At 47.3% G+C, this 19,079-nt stretch overlaps 1 protein-coding gene across 3 annotated transcripts in view; it reads right to left on the reverse strand.

Moving 5' to 3' along the window:
• Ent3 (equilibrative nucleoside transporter 3) overlaps positions 1-19,079 on the reverse strand; it is a 369,995-nt gene that overhangs the window by 112,942 nt on the left and 237,974 nt on the right. For all 3 annotated transcript variants that reach the window (XM_070524519.1, XM_070524518.1, XM_070524520.1), the window contains exons 7-8: positions 17,739-17,896; positions 12,948-13,207 (exon numbers count right to left, since the gene is read on the reverse strand). In XM_070524519.1, coding sequence (XP_070380620.1) covers positions 12,948-13,207; positions 17,739-17,896 — 418 coding nt within the window. The remainder of the gene's footprint in view (positions 1-12,947; positions 13,208-17,738; positions 17,897-19,079) is intronic.

The following is a 19,079-nucleotide window of genomic DNA, read 5'->3' on the forward strand; positions in this document are numbered from 1 at the left end:
CAATTGCCACCATCCAGTTTACCATCCGCGCTTTCTTTCAGCGGTAAACAATGGCATCTATAAACACAGCACCACTCAAACAACTGACAGAAAGAAAGACTACTATTCTTCTACAGTTAATCTCCGGTCTTTATTACGCCGTTTGCATTAATAGGATCTAACGACCGGCATGCGACTTAATTAAGCCAGTAGTGCAAGTGCTGTGACCCCTGGGTTCACAGCCGCCTACAAACACCTCATTATTGAGCTGGCTGACCGGATGAACTGCATATCTCGCGCGCTGTATATTACCCGTTCAAACACGGTGCCGTCTCTACTTCTGTGTGCCTCGCTGTCAGATTAAAGCTACAGCCCATGCGAAGCTAGCAGTTGTAGACACTAGTAAAGCGATGCAGCGTCGTGGAAGCCGCAGTTGCGAATCGGGAGAGCCCGTATACCTCCGCGGTGTGCGCACTGCCGATGCTTTCGGGAACTGCAAACAGACGACGGCTCAAGAATGTGACGGCCCACCGAAGGAGTCAGTACAACGAGGAGAATTTCGATTAGGCAGCAACGAATTAAGAATTTAACCTACGAAATTACTTCGGGGAGTTATAATCAGGGAAGCGAGCGTCTACCACCAGGATTCTCCTCGTCAGCAGCGTGAGATTACTTCGCGACTACATCGTTCATTTTCTCTTAATAATGATAGGCAGACGACGAAGCAACGTGATTATGTCTTCAACGAACTGATAACTAAATAATGACGCATCATCGCGACGAGGTAAGGACGATAAATTTCTCTTGGGACAATGCAAATACGATGTTCTGGAGATTGTTGGTCATACCTCTGGCCTTTCTGCTACAAATATCCACATATCATCGTTATCAAATATAACATTGAGTATTAAAATCTACTAAACGCGCCTAGAGCACGAAGCTGAAATCAAGTGTCAGATTCCAGTCGAGTACCAAGATTCAAGGGAATAAAATATAATAATCAAAAGGCCTTAAAATAAATAGATACGCGTTCGTACACAGCTGCAGTGAATAAAAATTCTTGTTAAATGAATAATTTGGTGACGTATAAAAAAGCTGTATAAACAACACCAAATAAAAGGTCACTTCGCTTGTGCGCATGCGTAAAAGCACTACGCTAAATAATTATGCAGACTGCATAACGGCCGGTGTGATGCTGATGTTGACTCCACTATCTTGCGCTCAAAAGTGACAGCGTTAAAGTATTTTCACGGTAGTAGCACAGGAGCACTATTCATTTCTTCGGCAGTGATTCGCGCTTTCATTAGAGAGAGTGAACTGAAGTTTAGGCAGTGCCCTCTTAGCTTCCACCAGGCTGCACCGATTTAAGTGGGGCGGCGTTTATGCAGAGCCCTCTGTAGAGGGATGCGCGACGATTCACGGCCGTTCAGGGAGCCGTACAGACGCCGTGCCATTCGCCAGGCATTCTGCGACTTGGGCAAGCGCCCCGGGCAACTTGTTGCCGCCTAGAAACGACACCGCCGCGGATATTTCGGCGAGTGCAGATGCTGGAGTGAGTGGCGGAGGCGTCCGGAGGGGGAGCCCACCGCAGCCAACGGCTCGTGCCCGGTACTCAATGCAGCCAATTTGCATGGCCGCGCATTGAACGCGACGCTCGTCTGGAAGTCGAGATTCTGGAAATGCCGTCGGCGCCGGTGGTGCGCGCTGTCTAGTTGCTAGGCGACCATGAGGACACACAGCCGACGCATGGCCGCCACTTCCTTCGACGCTACGCTTAGGCCGCCTGTCTTAATTTATCCTCCGCAGAGCAGTAATACGTCAGGAGGTATACTTGGACTGCACTCTGAAAATTAACCAAATGTCGCCATGATTTATCCTTAGGCGAGAAAAATAAAGGCTGGACGCGAGAGAGAGAAAGACAGAACTTATTGAGGAACCGCTGGGAGGTCGGCATGATATCCTCCTTCCTGTCGCTCTGCTCAGAAGGAAACGGAGTGATGGTGAGGGTAGACAGTAGACTGCGAATATATATGCGTTCATGTCCAAAGGGCCCGTTCCAAGCACTGGATCTAGGCCTACGTTACCTAAATATTGTTAATGAGCCGCTCGCTTCGTGGATATTATGACCGGCCAAACACCCAGTAATGTTCTTTCACTCAGCGTCCCATTGTTATGTGGCGTTAACGAAGAGGTTTTTGCCAACAGTTCAGCGCCAAATACAAGAAAGAATGACGTCTGGCGACTGCGTGTTGACGTAATTGTCCCAACGCGTTGAGTTATGAATCAAGTTTATGCTTTGCATAATGTACTTTAGCCACCGTAGTCCTCCATAAAGAAAGCAACAAAATCCCAATAAAGAAAGCCGTCAGGCAGGGAGATACGATCTCTCCAATGCTATTCACAGCGAGTTTACAGGAGGTATTCAGAGACGTGGAGAGGGAAGAATTTGGGATAAGAGTTAATCGAGAATACCTTAGTAACTTGCGATTCGCTGATGATATTGCCTTGCTTAGTAACTCAGGGGACCAACTGCAATGCCTGCTCACTGACCTGGAGAGGCAAAGCAGAAGGGTGGGTCTAAAAATTAATCTGCAGAAAACTAAAGTAATGTTTAACAGTCTCGGAAAACAACATCAGTTTACAATAAGTAGCGAGGCACTGAAAGTAGTAAGGGAATACATCTACTTAGGACAGGTAGTGAATGCAGATCCGGATCATGAGACTGAGAAGAATAAGAATGGGCTGGGGTGCGTTTGGCAGGCATTCTCAGATCATGAACAGCAGGTTACCATTATCCCTCAAGAGAAAAGTGTATAACAGCTGTGTCTTACCAGTACTCACGTACGGGGCAGAAACTTGGAAGCTTACGAAAAGGGTTCTACTTAAATTGAGGACGACGCAACGAACTATGGAAAGAAGAATGATGGGTGTAACGTTGAGGGATAAGAAAAGAGCAGATTGGGTTAGGGAACATACGCGAGTTGATGACATCTTAGTTGAAATCAATAAAATGAAATGGGCATGGGCAGGACATGTAACGAGGAGGGAAGATAGCCGATGGTCTTTAAGGGTTAAGGAATGTATCCCATGGGAAGGGAAGCGTAGCAGGGGGCGGCAGAAAGTTAGGTGGACGGATGAGGTTAAGAAGTTTGCAGGGACGAGATGGCCACAATTAGTACGTGACTGGGGTAAATGGAAAAGTATGGGAGAGGCCTTTGCCCTGCAGTCGGCGTAACCAGGCTGATGATAATGATGATGAATGCACTTTACGCTATAAGAAACATGTTAAGAGTGTTGTTAGATACGAACCTTTATGTAGCATCGGTCACGTTATCCGTGCGCAACCACTCACCATCGCATTCCAATTATGGTGCGCCGGTGTACGTCGACCAGGTTACCGGACCCGTTAGACGGGCTGGATATCCCGCCCTCGTGTATCGCGCGTAAAGCTTTTGTCTACTGCCTCCCCCCCCCTCCCCCCATGCGACGCTCCGCGAAAGTGTACCTGGAGGCCGGCATGGACCGAGGTAGTTCCGCTTAGTACCGAGAAAGGCTGCTTTGCAGCACTGGAAGGTAGTTCAAGGTCGTTCAAGGTCGTTCAGGCGAGGAAGCAACGCCCGACGGAAGCGGCCATTGGAGGATAGACCTCGCAGTGCCACCGTACAGTCCTACGCCACACAGTGTACTGTCACAATTTGTCAGAAAGTCCCGTGTCTTTCAAGTATCGCAGCAGCGCCTTCATAGCGGATCGCGCTGATGTTCGCGTAGGCCAGGTTCCAAGGATCTTGTTTTCTGTCATTGGGCGCTTGTCCAGTTTGTCTAAGGTGGCTGAGAGGACAGTTCTTTGTGAGTTAAAACGAGAGCACTGACAAAGAAGATGCTCGATCGTTTCGTTGCACCCGCAGAAGTCACATAGTGGGCTGTTGGCCATTCCGATAAGGAAAGAGTAGGCATTTGAAAATGCTACTCCAAGCCATAGACGGACAAGAAGGGTGCAGTCACGTCGTGGAAGCTCGGGCGGAATATGGAGCTGTAAATTAGGGTCCAGGGTATGGAGGCGTGCACTTGTGAAATCGGATGAATTCCATTGGGCTAATGTCAGGTCACGCGCAAGTGCGGAAAGTTTTTTCGCTGCGTCGGCTCTCGAAAGAGGAATGGCAACGCAGTTGACGCCGTCGTGAGCAGATCGGGCAGCTGCGTCTGCTCGATCATTGCCATGTATGCCACCGTGACTAGGCAACCACTGATATATTATATCGTGTCCTTCGTCAACTAGTCGATGGTGGACTTCTCTGATCTCTGCGACGAGCTGCTCATGTGACCCATGGCGAAGTGCTGAGAGTACACTATGTAGGGCTGCCTTGGAATCACAGAAGATTGACCATGCGTGGGATGGTTCCTCCTTAATGAAACGAAGAGCCGCACGCAGGGCTGCTAGTTCAGCAGCTGTCGTTGATGATACGTGTGACGTCTTTAGCTGTATCTTGACGGATCTTCTTGGTATCACCACAGCGGCAGCTGCGCTTGCAGGTGACTGAACCATCGATGTAAACGTGTACGCCGGTGCCACCACTTATGGCCTTGGCAGCGGATGTGGGACATCCTCTCTGCCGCAGGTGTCACACCCAGGGAACCTCATGGGTGAAGGTGACTAGTCAATAAACCCCCACATGCTACTTGAAAGCATCAAAGCTGCCGAATTCGAGACCCTCACTACGTAACGAACGAGACGAAAGGAAACCGAGGGGCCCCATTTTTTAAGGCGAAAGCCTTCGATGGCTCAGGGGTCGGAAAAATGACCATCCGGCGTTACTGCACCAAATTCAAGCTCATGCGCCAATATTTATTTATCAATAAAAAAAAGCTCGATTACCTGTCTCCGCGTTGAACGGACACCCTTCTATATAATCAATGTGGCCGCAAAATTGTCTGCAGATGGTTTTTTTCATATTTGTCGAATAATGTTCACGTCTCTTATGACGTTTTAAGGAGTACAAGTGTGCCTGCGAGAACAACAAATTAATCTGTTGTTGAAGGTTAGCGCTGTGTGTTTGTTTAATTTCACTTTCCGTGTCCCTCAGATTCTGCTTGTGCAACAAGAATGTAGAAGGCACCCCATATGCAAGCCCATGTAGCTACGCTCGTCGGTTGAAGTGTTCAAAAAATCATTGAATGAACCTGCGGATGTGTCATAATGTTCTTCATAGACTTTCCACGACCGTTCCAGCATGGCATTAACCACGCGGAAACAGTGGCGATGAGGCGACTGAAAAAAAAGAACAAATGGAAAACAAATAAAGGGAAAGCAACAGGAAGTAACAGCGCATTCGAATGAGAACGCCAACGTAATTTATTCAATGTCTTGTGAGCACGCATGTTTTCGGCTTCATCCTCTTTAGCGTATGCTAAAGATATACAGGATGTCCCACGTTCCTTGAGCCAAACTTTCAAAATATGAAAATGCCACGTAGCTGGACACAACTGAGGTAATTTTGTTTGCCGTCGCATGGTGATAGTCATATTTTTTTTCATTCTATATAACTGCTTAATTAGTCCTAGCAATTAATTAATCAACTTCTAAAATATTATAAGTAGATGAAAAGTGTCAATGAGAAAATTGTAGAGTGACAGTTTTCTTCTGCTCAACATGTGCTACATAAGATTGTTTTGCCGAGCGTGAAAGAAGCCCGCAAATGCACGCAATATTGTCGCGCGACTGGCCGCTCGAGAAACTTTGCGTGTATTTGCGGGCTTCTTTCCCGCTCAGAAAAACATTTTTATGAAGCCCCTATTGAGCCACATAAATATGTATCGGGAGTTTTTCATCTCGTTCTACAATTCTCTCATTTACACTTCTCATCTAATAAATTTCAGAAGTTGATTAATAATAAAATTAATTGCGTAACTAGGTACAATGAAAAAAATACAGTCTGAGTATCTCCGAGCGACGACAAACAACATTACCTCGGTTGTGTCCGGTTACGTAGCTAACGCATATTCTTGAGGTTTCAGTAAAATAAGGATGGACGCCCTGTATACACAAAGCAAGAATTTCGAGGGAAAACGCAGGAGCGTAAGCAAGTTGCGCCAACCCCAAAATCTTTTTCAAGCAAGTAGCGTCTTGCTTTTTGTTTTTTGTCACTCACAAAAATAAAGTTAGACGATTATGTCCGATTGGAAATGATGCTCTGTTCTTTTCTATTATAAATCGGCTGCTGTGAAGAGGTCGAGGTGAAAAATATCTCCACTCTTCCATATATCTGTGTTCTAAATGAATAAACAAACTAGGGCAGTACTTAACGCTGCTAAATTACAGCTCAGGATGGCGTCTCGACAGCTCTGTGCGCGCGCGTCACGGGCGATCTTCGCTCCTTCGCCGAAGTGCCTCGCCCCTCTTTCGCCATTTCGTGCACCCCATGACGCGATCGCTGGACGCACTTTGAGCTCTCTGCGGGATGCCTGCAGAGCGGGTAAAGTCGGCGACTTTACGTGAGCCAAGGTGGGACGGAACCTCTTCCGGGACGCACAAGCCCTCGCTCATTGTACGAGGGCGCCACGATCAACTCCGCATGATTCACCCGCCGCATGCCAAAGTCCCTCTTTGAAACGTACTCGGCGCGTGCGTCACGTGCCAGTTTTTCGCGTTCATTCCCCGTGACAGCTCGCGCTTTGACACGCTGTGCTATGATGCACTGCCTTCGGGATCGGCCCCCACCTCAGCGCATACGAGATGTGGCAGCCCGCAGAGTAGGAATAACTTGAACCGGACGAGTTGGTTCATCCTAAAGAGATGCGAGCTTTAATGAACTGCCGGAGATGTTACTGCCCGTGTGAAAAGTTCATTTTCGTTGATCTTGAAGATTTCATGAAGGAACGCGACGGGCCGAGAATAAAAAAAAAAAAACACGCAACCAGGCTCTATATAGCACCCACTGCACTTAAACCGCGGATGGTTTTCTCGTTTTTGACATGACAATAAATGGCTGGTGCTTCTTTAAATAAAATTTAGCTGGCAGTAGTCGGCGCTAGTACTGTTGCGCATGTTTTTGTTCTCGTCCCATCGCTCTGCTTATAGACGTTCCTTCTGGCGGGAGAGGATATCGCAGCCGCGCAACAAGGCGGCGGCATCGCGCTAGTGTGCTCTCCCGTACGAAGCACGATGGAGGCCGTGCGTCATCTCATCTGCCTATCTCTCTCCCTCTCTCTGCACGCTCTCGGTTTGGAGACGCAGTGAGAGAAGGGGGAGCCTGTCTGTAATGTCCCCGGCACGTCTCGTCTCCTCCTCCTCCGAGGCTGGGCAGTTGTTTGCGCATATCGATATCGACGCGCCAGCTCGATTGAGAGGAGAGCAGCGAGACACTGCGGCGTCTCCGGCGTCCTCCTTCAGCGTGTGCCGCAACGCCCCCCGTTTTCTTCCTTCTTTCTTTCTTCTTTGGGGTCGTGCAGCGCGGAGGCCAGGGAACGGCGACGAGGCAGTGCGCGCTGTTTGGCCCAGCGGCGCTCGGAGAGAACCACGGCACGCGCGCGCTGCGCTCCTGCGCGAGGTCGAGAGCAAGGCTGGTCGGAATTTACGAATAGCGATGCACGCACGCAAGGAGACAAGGGACGCCGAGAGGGCTCGATCTTCTTGTTATCTACAATCGCATAAAGGTACACAAAGGAGAAACACGTTATCCATTGGGACTGATAAGGTAGTGTCAAAACTGTTTTCGTTAATTTTGCAGTAGGAGGTTGAATAGAGAAAACGAAGGCTGTAGTTGGAATTTTTTTATTCACGTCGAAAACCCTCAAGATATATTTTATAGCAGTGTTTCTCAAAGTTTCCCAGTAAGTGAGCTCCTTTAGCAGTACCAAACCTACCACGACAACCCCCTCCCCCCCCCCACACGCAAACACACACACGCGCACATAAACAAACACACACACACCTTTATAAGCCGTCTTATCATGTAATATCAGCGTCAAATGAAGCGCGAACAGCGGAGCGCGTGGCCCGAGCATTAGTGAAGGTATACTGCGAGCCGTCCAGTCATCACCCCTGAAAGGCGCGCACATCCGGTTTGATCGCATCGCGCGATCCCCCTTGTAGTGAGATATTTTCGCTTCTGTTCTGGTTGTTATATTCGAATGGAAGAGAACAAAAATTAAGGAAAACAGAAGCTAGAATATTGCAGTTTACGGCGAGCATTGTCGCACAGTTCGCCGAAACCGCAAGTGCTATCGCGTCGAGTGAAATGCGAACGGTGCGCGCGGTGCGGTTTGCAGCGTCATCATAAGAGAGAGAGATACGCTCGTGCAGTTTGCCGCTCGCGCACCACATCCACTCTTTCGATCGGCAAACTTGCGCAGCGCGGCACTGCTGGCAGCCGCGACGGCGGCCCACGTGCCCAGCGCGCTTGGCTGCTCGACTCCCAGACGAGCGCAGTGCGGCCAAACCGGATGTGCGCGCCTGTCGATGACATGGACGGCGCGCACTGTATACCTTGCCCCATTTATGCTCGGGCCACGCGCTCCGCTGTTCACGTTTCATTTGACGCTGATAGTACGTTTCTTTTTTTCAATCACGCGGATACATATACATTTTAATTTATTCGATGATGATATGTGGTGTTTAATGGCGCAAGGGCCAAATATGACCAAAGAGCGTCACGACACATGATGAGGTGTTAGCTGTGAGTGAATTGTGAATGAAATGAGAAGTGGAGTGCTCATGGCAGGTGTTACATGGCTCTAAAGAGATCTAAATATATGGCGCTGTAAGATGCATACCATATAGAACGACTTAAATAATGGAAATAAGTAGTGTGCACTTTGACAAATAAAATTTCAATGAGAATAACTGATGCAATGTCGGTGACAAGCAACAGCGCTCCAGGAAGACCGTTACAGGCAATGGCTTATAGGCTTGTGCGAAAAATGTCCTGGCCAAATGATTTTCAGGATGTTTGTTCTGGCTAAAAAGCTTTAAACTATATTCAAGTTAAAAGCTGTTAAAGAAAACTGCTGGGCGCAGAGTTTATGTTCGCGATATGCTGAAGGGAAAAATTGCTGGCTCTCCCGTGATCGAGAGTAGATGTATGCGTGAAATGGCTCCCCGCAGAGCAGACTGGGCGGACTAGCCGCAATATTGGCGCGGTGCATGTTTGCAACGGCTCACCTCGCCACATCACGCCACACCCCGCCATACTGTACACTGGTCGACATGGACGCAATAGGTGATTGCTTGAGGTTGTTGGTAATTCATTATCAAAAATAACGTACAGCGCGAAGGACAAGGACTGCGAAGACGACATACACAGCGCTGTGTATGTCGTCTTCGCAGTCCTTGTCCTTCGCGCTGTACGTTATTTTTGGGCGCTATAGGTTCCTGTCACAGAAAGGACCTCGTCGCAAGTATAGCGTCTCGGTCAAGCGGCCATTAGCGGCGCCCCGGACGCGCAGACGAAATCGCGGACCGCTGGCGTTGAAAAGAGCACGCAATGCCAAAAGACGACAATCAAGTGTATAGTGCCTTGTATGTACCGTTTGAAAGTCACCTATTGGAAATGACAAATAAAACTTCAGCGTACTAGAAGTTACAGTTTGAGTGATATTGTGAACAAACATTAGGACGAACTCGGAAGCAATACTTTTTGTAACTTGTTCGGGAAGTAACTAGCGTATGTAATGCTGTCCTATACAAAAGATGAGGGGATCTCGTTTTGTTCTCGCAACTTGCACGGATGTTCTCGTCTGAGTGTACGGATAACGGCTCTGGCTTTTGGCTCAAGGTCGCTTGAACGTCGCCGACAACGGCAGCTAAAAGCAATTCATGCTTAAAATACCACGTGATCACAAAGACGCGCTCGTGCCACTGCTGGCGCGTTCGTCGTCGTCTTCGTCCACAGCTGGCTTTCACCTTCGCGTCCTTTAGGCGATAGCTAAGGACACCTGGGAGAGGGTTTTTTTTTTTTTTTTTACAGCGAAGCAGTTTATGGCTAGGTTCTGGCGGATCCCGTCTACGTGGACATAGACGAAAAAATTTGCATACGTGCGCCGATCCCGAATATTCTTCAATGCCGGACAGACCCGAGGCGGGTGTCAAGCAGGCTTTAATCAATCCCCATATGTAGGCCAATCCAGAAGACACTGCAATGCCGGGCCGACACGCGGCGGAGATTCAGTTCGCCATTAAGGGTCCCACATTCACAGATTCGGTGGTCATCCTTCTTCACTGAGTGGAAGAGAACTGGTTTTGCTGAATTCCTCCTCTGGCGCATTATTCAGCCACGGGAGAATGTGCACGCGCGGCCTCCTCTGCGCTGGATTTCCACGGCAATGCGACCAGCGGCAGCACGCCGCCGCTGGTGGCATTGTCGTTTCTTTTCCCTTTGCCGCTCCTCGTATGCACGCTGCTCCTCGGGAGTCGTAAGCATGCGTTGCCTACCCATAGTGGTGCTGCAACAACAGGGTAATCAGTTGCTAGGCTGGCCCTCCTATATGCGAAAGGCTAGCGACGACACTCCCCACGTTGCAAGCTGCCGTCGCCGGGGCAGCTTGCGCAACAGCAATCTTTGCTGGGAAACGTACGCGGGGAGCGCTACGTGCTTCGCATTGTTAGCAAGAGCGCCTTATCATCCGTTATTTGGTTTAAATGCTTGTTTTGTGGTTCTTGTTTATTGACACGAATGCTGTGCCGTATGTTGTACAAGTCATACCAAAGATTGTATGCACTTTTCGCTTCAATCGCCGAAGATTTTTCTTTGCGTAAGGACGACGCGGCGAAGGATCCCGACCAACTAAAGGCTAACATATTCGCTGTGAAAGGTTCTGGCGCAACAATAACTTGGCTACCAAAGGTCAACGAAGCCAGTGGATGCACGCTCCCCTCAATCAGCTCTGTAGCGGAGTGAGTTCTACGTTCTGCTGCCGGCATGACCGCTGTGTGCAAGCGCAGTGTCGTTCCCGCGGGGCAGCTGCGTGCGAATTCTTAGGCTGCACTCGTCGGAGCGGAGGAGACCGTAAACGCTCGCCAAAACTACCTCTCATTCGACCTTCCTGCATGGGCGTCGTGTGCACGCACTCTAGCCTCCCTGCTCAGCAGCGTTGCGCATAAGCTGGTCATAACGGAGAATAACGGACCAGTAGACGTCAACTAAATTAACTTGTGGAATTTTGCGCGCCAAAAACATGATCTGATCATGAAACACACCGTAGTGGGAGGACTCCGGATTAATTCTGGCCACCTGGAGTTCTTTAACGTGCGTCCAGTGCAAGCGGTACACAAGCGTATTTGCAGGTTGCCCCCATGGAAATGCGGCTGCCGCGGCCAGAATTCGATACCGCGATTTGAGGCCTTGTGCTTAGCAGCGTAACGCCAAAGCCACGAAGAAACCGCGGTGGGCAGTAAACGTCAAGTTCACTGGTTTTCCCCCTGCCCGTGCTCCGTCGAAGTGCGAGGCGGACAGCGCCGTTGCGGGACACCGAGTGCCTTGCGCAGCGGCAGTGATGCCGCGCACCAACCCGGCGTATCTCGATGACATCACGGTTGGCCTAAAGATTATTTGTGTAAACGGCAGCAAAAAGTTGTCCTGAACGGTGCGACGTCGAAATTATCAGGTGTGCCACAAGGGTGGGTCCTTGGGCCGTTGCTGCTCCTCATATTTATCAATGATTTAGGTCAAGGCTGTGTTTGAAATATCAGACTGTATGCGGATGATTGCGTTGTGTACCATCTTGTGTCATGTGCTATACATAGGAGTGTGTTGCAGTTTGATCTCGAAAAAATTTGTTCCTGCTGTCCTGAATGGAAAATGGAGTTGAACGTAGCAAAGTGTTACCATGTTAAAGTTATGAACAAAAAGAAAGAGGTGCCCAGTTCGTACTCTGAATAATGTTTTAGTGCGATGCGTTGACAAAGTCGAATACCTGGGCGTCACTTTAACTGCGGCGATTAGACGGGACATCGCAGAGGTATTTGTAATAAATAAAATAAATAAAAAACATCGTGCGTGGAGCTTGACCGCTACGCTCAACCTTCCTACAATTCGTCGGCATTATGAGTGTCAACGTGGAAAATGTGTGTGTCAAGGCAGGTACTGGGTTCAAATCCTGGTGGCGCCGGAAACCCACCGATTTTTCCTAATAAGTAGATATATACCGCGACCTGACACTCTGCTGTTTATATGGGATCTCATCTCGAATGGGGGCCCTATCAAGATTATCGAAGGTTTTTTTTTTGGGGGCGGCTCTTCTCTCACCACAACTTTGTTGAAACAGTGTAGCACCCCCGCCGCTGCTGTGGGAGGCAGACGAGCGCTACCGCCGGGTACCAATTATGCGGCTGAAATAGGTACATGCGTAAATAGGTAAGTTTCTTTTCTTATTGAAATGAAAATACACAGAGATATATTCACCTTTCAACGGTGACGGCAACTCCTTTTCATATAATTTTGAAAAACATTCTAACTTTAAAAAGAAAACGGGAATAGGCGAGAAAAAATACGTGAGTAAAATCTACCTACAGTGCTAGACACACTGAAACAAAGACAAAAGGCCGAGGACCAGTCATACTGTTTCGTCGCAAACCTTCCCCGACCGTCTCGATTTTCGAGCTTCACAGATAAATGTGCGACGAAGAAAGCGTCGGACACCTATCGCGCACATGTATCCAAAAAGACGTCCAGCGAATCCCCCTGCAGACCATTCTCAACAGAACATTATTGTGCGATAAAAATTAATGGTCTATAGGCCCATTTGTTGCCGAAAAAAATAGAAAACACGGCAGCTATCCGTGCGCTGCTGCAGTAGCTTTATGTCCACCGGCTTGAATGATCGTTAATGGTATCTCTGTGCGCCCTTCCTTCTGCGTACGCCCGTAAGAAGAAGAGAGAGAAACGAAAACCTGATTTCGTTTCATTGAGCTCACTGTTTCCTCTCTATTTTCTCTCTCTCTCCACTGCCTAACTTAACAAGGAACTGCTACTCACGCTTGATGCCGCTCCACAGTCTGCTAGGTCTGCCGTGGGTTCTTTTGCGCATGCGCACAACCACATCCTGGACACGATAGTTGACGCCCTTTCGACCAGAAGTGGGTAATTCTTCGCTTCCAGCGGCAGCACCGGCGCTAACTACGCCTCGCCGCGAAGGGGCGCCACAGGAGGCAGCATCACCAGAGCCGCCTAGCGACGCCGACAGGCGACCACTCCACAGGCTCCGCGTGGTGTCATCAGTGATGTATCCGCCGCGTCTAGGCGGTGTGAAAAGTAGAGAACACATGCTAAAGGCCCACTTTCAACACCAAAGACGAAAGCTGACACAAAGATAGATAGATAGATAGATAGATAGATAGATAGATAGATAGATAGATAGATAGATAGATAGATAGATAGATAGATAGATAGATAGATAGATAGATAGATAGATAGATAGATAGATAGATAGATAGATAGATAGATAGATAGATAGATAGATAGATAGATAGATAGATAGATAGATAGATAGATAGATAGATAGATAGATAGATAGATAGATAGATAGATAGATAGATAGATAGATAGATAGATAGATAGATAGATAGATAGATAGATAGATAGATAGATAGATAGATAGATAGATAGATAGATAGATAGATAGATAGATAGATAGATAGATAGATAGATAGATAGATAGATAGATAGATAGATAGATAGATAGATAGATAGATAGATAGATAGATAGATAGATAGATAGATAGATAGATAGATAGATAGATAGATAGATAGATAGATAGATAGATAGATAGATAGATAGATAGATAGATAGATAGATAGATAGATAGATAGATAGATAGATAGATAGATAGATAGATAGATAGATAGATAGATAGATAGATAGATAGATAGATAGATAGATAGATAGATAGATAGATAGTATGGACGAATGGATGCATGGATGGATGCATGGGCGGGTGGGTGGATGGATGAATGCTATGAGCGTCCCATCTGAAACGGGGTGATGGATTGCGCCACCAAGCTATTGTTCTTATTATTTTGCCTAGTGTCCTTCCTATCTTTTGTGCAAAGAAAACAATCACAAATAATTCCCAGCAACAAACTTTCTGGACCACTACAGGCAACTTTGTTTTTTGTACGCCTCCGCTGTTTGCGGTCCCTGCTTTTCTTTTACCAAACCTCCAACCACCTCTTACTAATCTCTTTTGCGGACATGTTTACTTTCCCTCTGCTATCCCGGAACCCAAAGGCTTCAAGGAGGCCACAAGAACCTAAATCAACAGCTTGGAAGATATCTTCACATTGTAATAATAACATCATCATCAGCAGCAGCAGTAGCAGCCTATTTTATGTTCATTGTAGGACGAATGCCTCTCCCTGCGATCTCCAACTGCCCCTGTCCTGCGCCAACCGATTCCAACTAGCGCCTGCAAATTTCCTAACTTCATCGCTCCACCTAGTCTTCTGCCGTCTTCGACTGCGTTTCCCTTCTCTTGGTACCCATTCTGTAATCCTAATGGTCCAACGGTTATCTAATCTGCGCATTACATGACCTGCCCAGCTCCATTTCTTTCTCTTGATGTCCATTAGAATATCGGCTACACCCGTTTGCTCTGTGATCCAAACCGCTCTCTTGCTGTCTCTTAACGTTATGCCTAGCATTCATCGTTCCATCGCTCTTTGCGTGGTCCTTAACTTGGTCTCAAGCTCCTTTGTCAATCTCTAAGCCTCTGTCCCATATGTCAGCACCGGTAAAATGCACTGATTGTACACCTTCATTTTCAATGATAATGGTAAGCTTCCAGTGAGGAGCTGACAATATCTGCCGTAAGCGAACCAACCTATTTTTATTCTTTTATGAATTTCTTTCTCATGATCAGGGTTCCCTGTGATTAGCTGACCTAGGTAAACGTACTCCTTCACAGCCTCTAGAGGCTGACTGGCGATCCTGAAATCTTGTTCTCTTGCCCAGCTATTCACCATTATCTTTGTCTTCTGCATATTAATCTTCAACGCCGCTCTTACACTCTCTCAGTTAAGGTCCTCCTTCATTTGTTGCAACTCGTCTGCAATGTTGCTGAATAGAACAATGTCATGGGCAAACCGAAGGTTGCTGAGATATTCGCCGTCGATCCTTACTCCTAAGCCTTCCCAGTTTAATAGCTTGAATAGATCTTCCAAGCACGCAGTGAATAGCATTAAAGAGATTAGATTAAAAAGAATAGATTAAAGAGACACCTCCCTGTCTGACCCTTTCTTTATAGGTATTTTCCTACTTTTCTTGTGTAGAATTAAGGTAGCTGTGGAATCTCTGTAGATATTTTCCAGGGTATTTAAGTAGGCGGTCTGTAATCCTTGATCGCATAATGCCTCTATGACTGCTGGTATCTCTACTGAATCAAATTCCTTTTCCTAATCTATGAAAGCCATATAGACATGCTTATTTTACACTGCGTATTTCTGGATTACCTGATTAATGACATGGATTTGATCTATTGTAGAGCATACCTTCCTGAAGCCAGCCTGTTCCCTTGGTTTACTAAAGTCCAGTGTTGCCCTTATTCTATTGGAGATTATTTTGGCGAATATGTTTTATAATACTGGGAGTAGGCTAATGGGCCTATAATTTTTCAGTTCTTTAACGTCTCCCTTTTCGTGGATGAGTATATTGCTTTCATTCTTCCAGTTTTCTGGGACCCTTGCAGTCGATAGATACCTCGTATAAAGAGCCGCCTGTTTTCCAAGCATTATTTCTCCTCCATCTTTGAATAAATCGACTGTTATTCCATCTTCTCCTGCCGCTCTTCCTCGTTTCATGTCCTGTAACGTCCTTCGCACCTCATCGCCAGTTATAGGAGGAGTTTCTTTTTCTGATCGTTATTGTTTCTAATAGTGGTATTCTGACTTTTCTGCGTACTGTACAGATCAGTATAGAATTCTACCGCTGCTTTTACTATACCTGCGAGATTGCTCATGATATTAACCTGCTTATATTTCAGTACATAAATCTTGGGTTGTCCTATGCCAAGTTTCCTTCTCACTGATTTTACGCTGCGTACGTATTTTACGGCTTCTTAAGTCTTTCTGACACTATAGTTTCGAATATCACTTATTTTCGCCTTGTTGATCAGTTTTGACAGTTCCGCGAAATATACCTTATCTCTTGAGTTGGACACTTTCATTCTTTGTCGTTTGTTTATTAGGTCCTTTGTTACTTGGGAGAGCTTGCCTACTGGCTGCCTTGGTGCCTTGCCTCCCACTTCAGTTGCCGCCTCTGAAGACAGCCTAGTCACGGTTTCATTAATTGCCATTAATTACCTCTATGTCAGCATCATCTATCTGTTCTAAGGCTGCATATTTGCAAGTACCAGCCTGAATTTGTCTGTTTTACCTTTACTACCTCTAGGTTGACTTATGTTTTATTGCCCAATTTTTCTCTATCTCTCTTCAAATAGAGGTGAATCCTATCTCTCACTAAAATAGGATCACTGCACTTTGCCCTACCTATCACTTCTACATCCTGCACTATGCTGGGGTCGGCAGAGAGCATGAAATGAATTTCATTTCTTGCTTTGCCATTGGGGCTTTTCCAGGTCAACTTTCTGTTGCTACGCTTCCTGAAAAACGTGTTCATTATTCGAAGCATATTCCTTCCTGTGAATTCTACAAACATCTCTCCTCTAGCGTTCCTAGAATCGATGCCGTAGTTTCGAATTGCTAGTTTCCCAGCCTGCTTTTCCCCCACTGTTCCATTGAAGTCACCCATTACAACCGTTTACTGAGTTTGCACTTTTCTTATTGCTAATTCAGCAGCTTCATAAACTGATCTATTTCCTCATTGTCGTAACTGGATGTAGGAACGCAGGCTTGTACTACATTTAATCTAGACCTCCTATTATTAAGTTTGATTAGGACTACTGCTAACCTCGCATTAGTGCTGTGGAATTCCTCAATGTTGCCCGCTATGTCCTTATGGATTAGTAATCCGACCCCGTATTGCTTCTTATTTGTGGGACCTGTATAGCAGAGGACATGGCCGTGAGCCAGTACTGTATAAGCCTCACTAGTAGTTCTAATGGCGCTAAGGCCAAATAATATCCGATAGTTCCTCAATGAGTCCTGCTAAGCTAGCCTCACTGGATAGATTTCGGGTGGTAAAGGTTGGTGAAATAAAAACATGTTCCGTCGTTTTTCCAGCTTTACCACCGCAAGCACATGCTTCTTCCTTGGTATACCTGGCCTTATAACTACGCGTTCTAAGGCATCCTGATCTTGCTTAGAAAAGTAAGGAGCTTCGCTTAGAGTTTTTATAAATTGTTTCTTTCCCGATGTCGTTTTCTCCTCTTAAATAGTTGTTCATCGCAAGCTTCCTTTCCAGTGCCGCCACCCGTGAGAATTGTCTGTCTCTCTGACTTTTCGCTTGATGTTCTTTGTTTCCATGCAGACTTGTTACCAACAAGTCTGCGGTCGCAGACTTGTTGGTAAGCTTCCTAGTTCTTTCCCTCAGGTGTGAGTCAATGTTCTTTCTGTACAGATACCCGAACACTCTCGCAAGCCATTTATTTTCTTTCATATTCCTCAGTCAGCCAGATGGAAGAAGAAAAAAGGCAGCGCCGTCTGGTACTTCCCTTTTGCACGTCCTCCGTCCCCCCTCCCTTCCCCTAATGTTTCGAGAATCAACCGCACTCGATAAGTGGCGTTTGACAGTCGCGAGTTCAGCGCTCCGTCCACGCTGCTCGGCATTCGAGCGAAGGACGGGAAGCTAAGCTGGCGGCCGCAGACACTGACCGTCGTGCGTCGAGTGACTCCTCGTCGTCCAGCACGTCGCTGGACTCGAAGGCCGAGTCCGCGCCGCCAACCGTGCTCGTCGGTGACGCCGGCGGAGTGCGTAGGGAGAGCACGCCGTATTTTCCCGTCTTGGACTCCAGGGGATCCAGCATGTCCACCTGCAGGAAAGGCCTCGTTGCTACAAGCCGTAATGGTCCTGTGGCTATTACGTGTTTCGGCGAGAGCAGGTCAGCGCGGAAGCGGAGGTCGCGCTGCGGCGCGTTCAGCAGGGCGCGAGTTGGAGCGCAGTTTCCGTTGTAAGTGCTGCTTTGCGTCGGCCGGAGCCAGTCACGTCGTCCCGGTTGCATCACACACCCACGCACGCCCAGAATTTCACTGCTACTCGGCTGGCGCGCGCTGGCAAGGGCTGCGCACGCGCAGGCCATTATCTACGTTATTTGCGCGCACGTGTACCACACAAAAACAAAAGTGGAGCGAGAACTATGGGAAGCATTTGCGATAGCAGAAGAAGAAAGGAAGTGCGCAAGCACTCCCTCTATCACGCTCATCGATGCTGAGGTCGGGTTTGCCGGGGCGAACGGGTGCAAGAGAACGCTGCTGCTCCGGCCAGCCGCATCATTCCATGTCGTCACGTTGTCGTATCTTATATTTCATCCCATTCCACCCCCACACACCACCGTGTACATAAAAGCATGTTCTCTAACAGTACTAGATGAGTTGGCAGTTTTGCGCCACGTGTGTGCGCGTGTTTGTTCCTTTTATATGTTCGTCCATTAGTTCTTCCGTCAGTGTATCACTAAGCGCGATACGATCATAAACCACCCCACTAGCCCCGTTCATTGCTTTACTAACAACAAAAACTTGAAAGACATTAAGCGCTAGGCAGCGACAACAGCTAGTTTCATTTTCTATGCGTCGTTGACTCGCGCACTAAGTCATTGCTTTTGTTTGCAACATATTCATTGCGATTTGCAGAATTCAATCCTTCTCAATTCACAGCACGCAAACCTTTCTTTCAGGGGCCCTTGTGCACCGTTACCAGTTTAAATCGTTGCGTGACCGATTGAAATCAGCCCATCGAGGCTTACCTTGCGACTTCTATCTTCAGCGTACAATATGTGGTCGAGTGAGAGCGCAACGGTGGCAAGTCCTTCCACCACTGCTCGCTCGCTTTCACTTTCCTATCTCTCACAATTTCTTTCATTGACATCACTAAATAAAAACACGATGGCACCAAGATATGGTGCTGGCTTCGGATATCATTTTTTTTACCTGAGAATCATAGAAATATATCGCAAGAAACACAACATTACAAAGGCAAGAGAAACACATGATGAAACC

Source organism: Dermacentor albipictus, chromosome 8 (genome assembly GCF_038994185.2).
Source record: "Dermacentor albipictus isolate Rhodes 1998 colony chromosome 8, USDA_Dalb.pri_finalv2, whole genome shotgun sequence".
NCBI lineage: Eukaryota > Metazoa > Arthropoda > Arachnida > Ixodida > Ixodidae > Dermacentor > Dermacentor albipictus.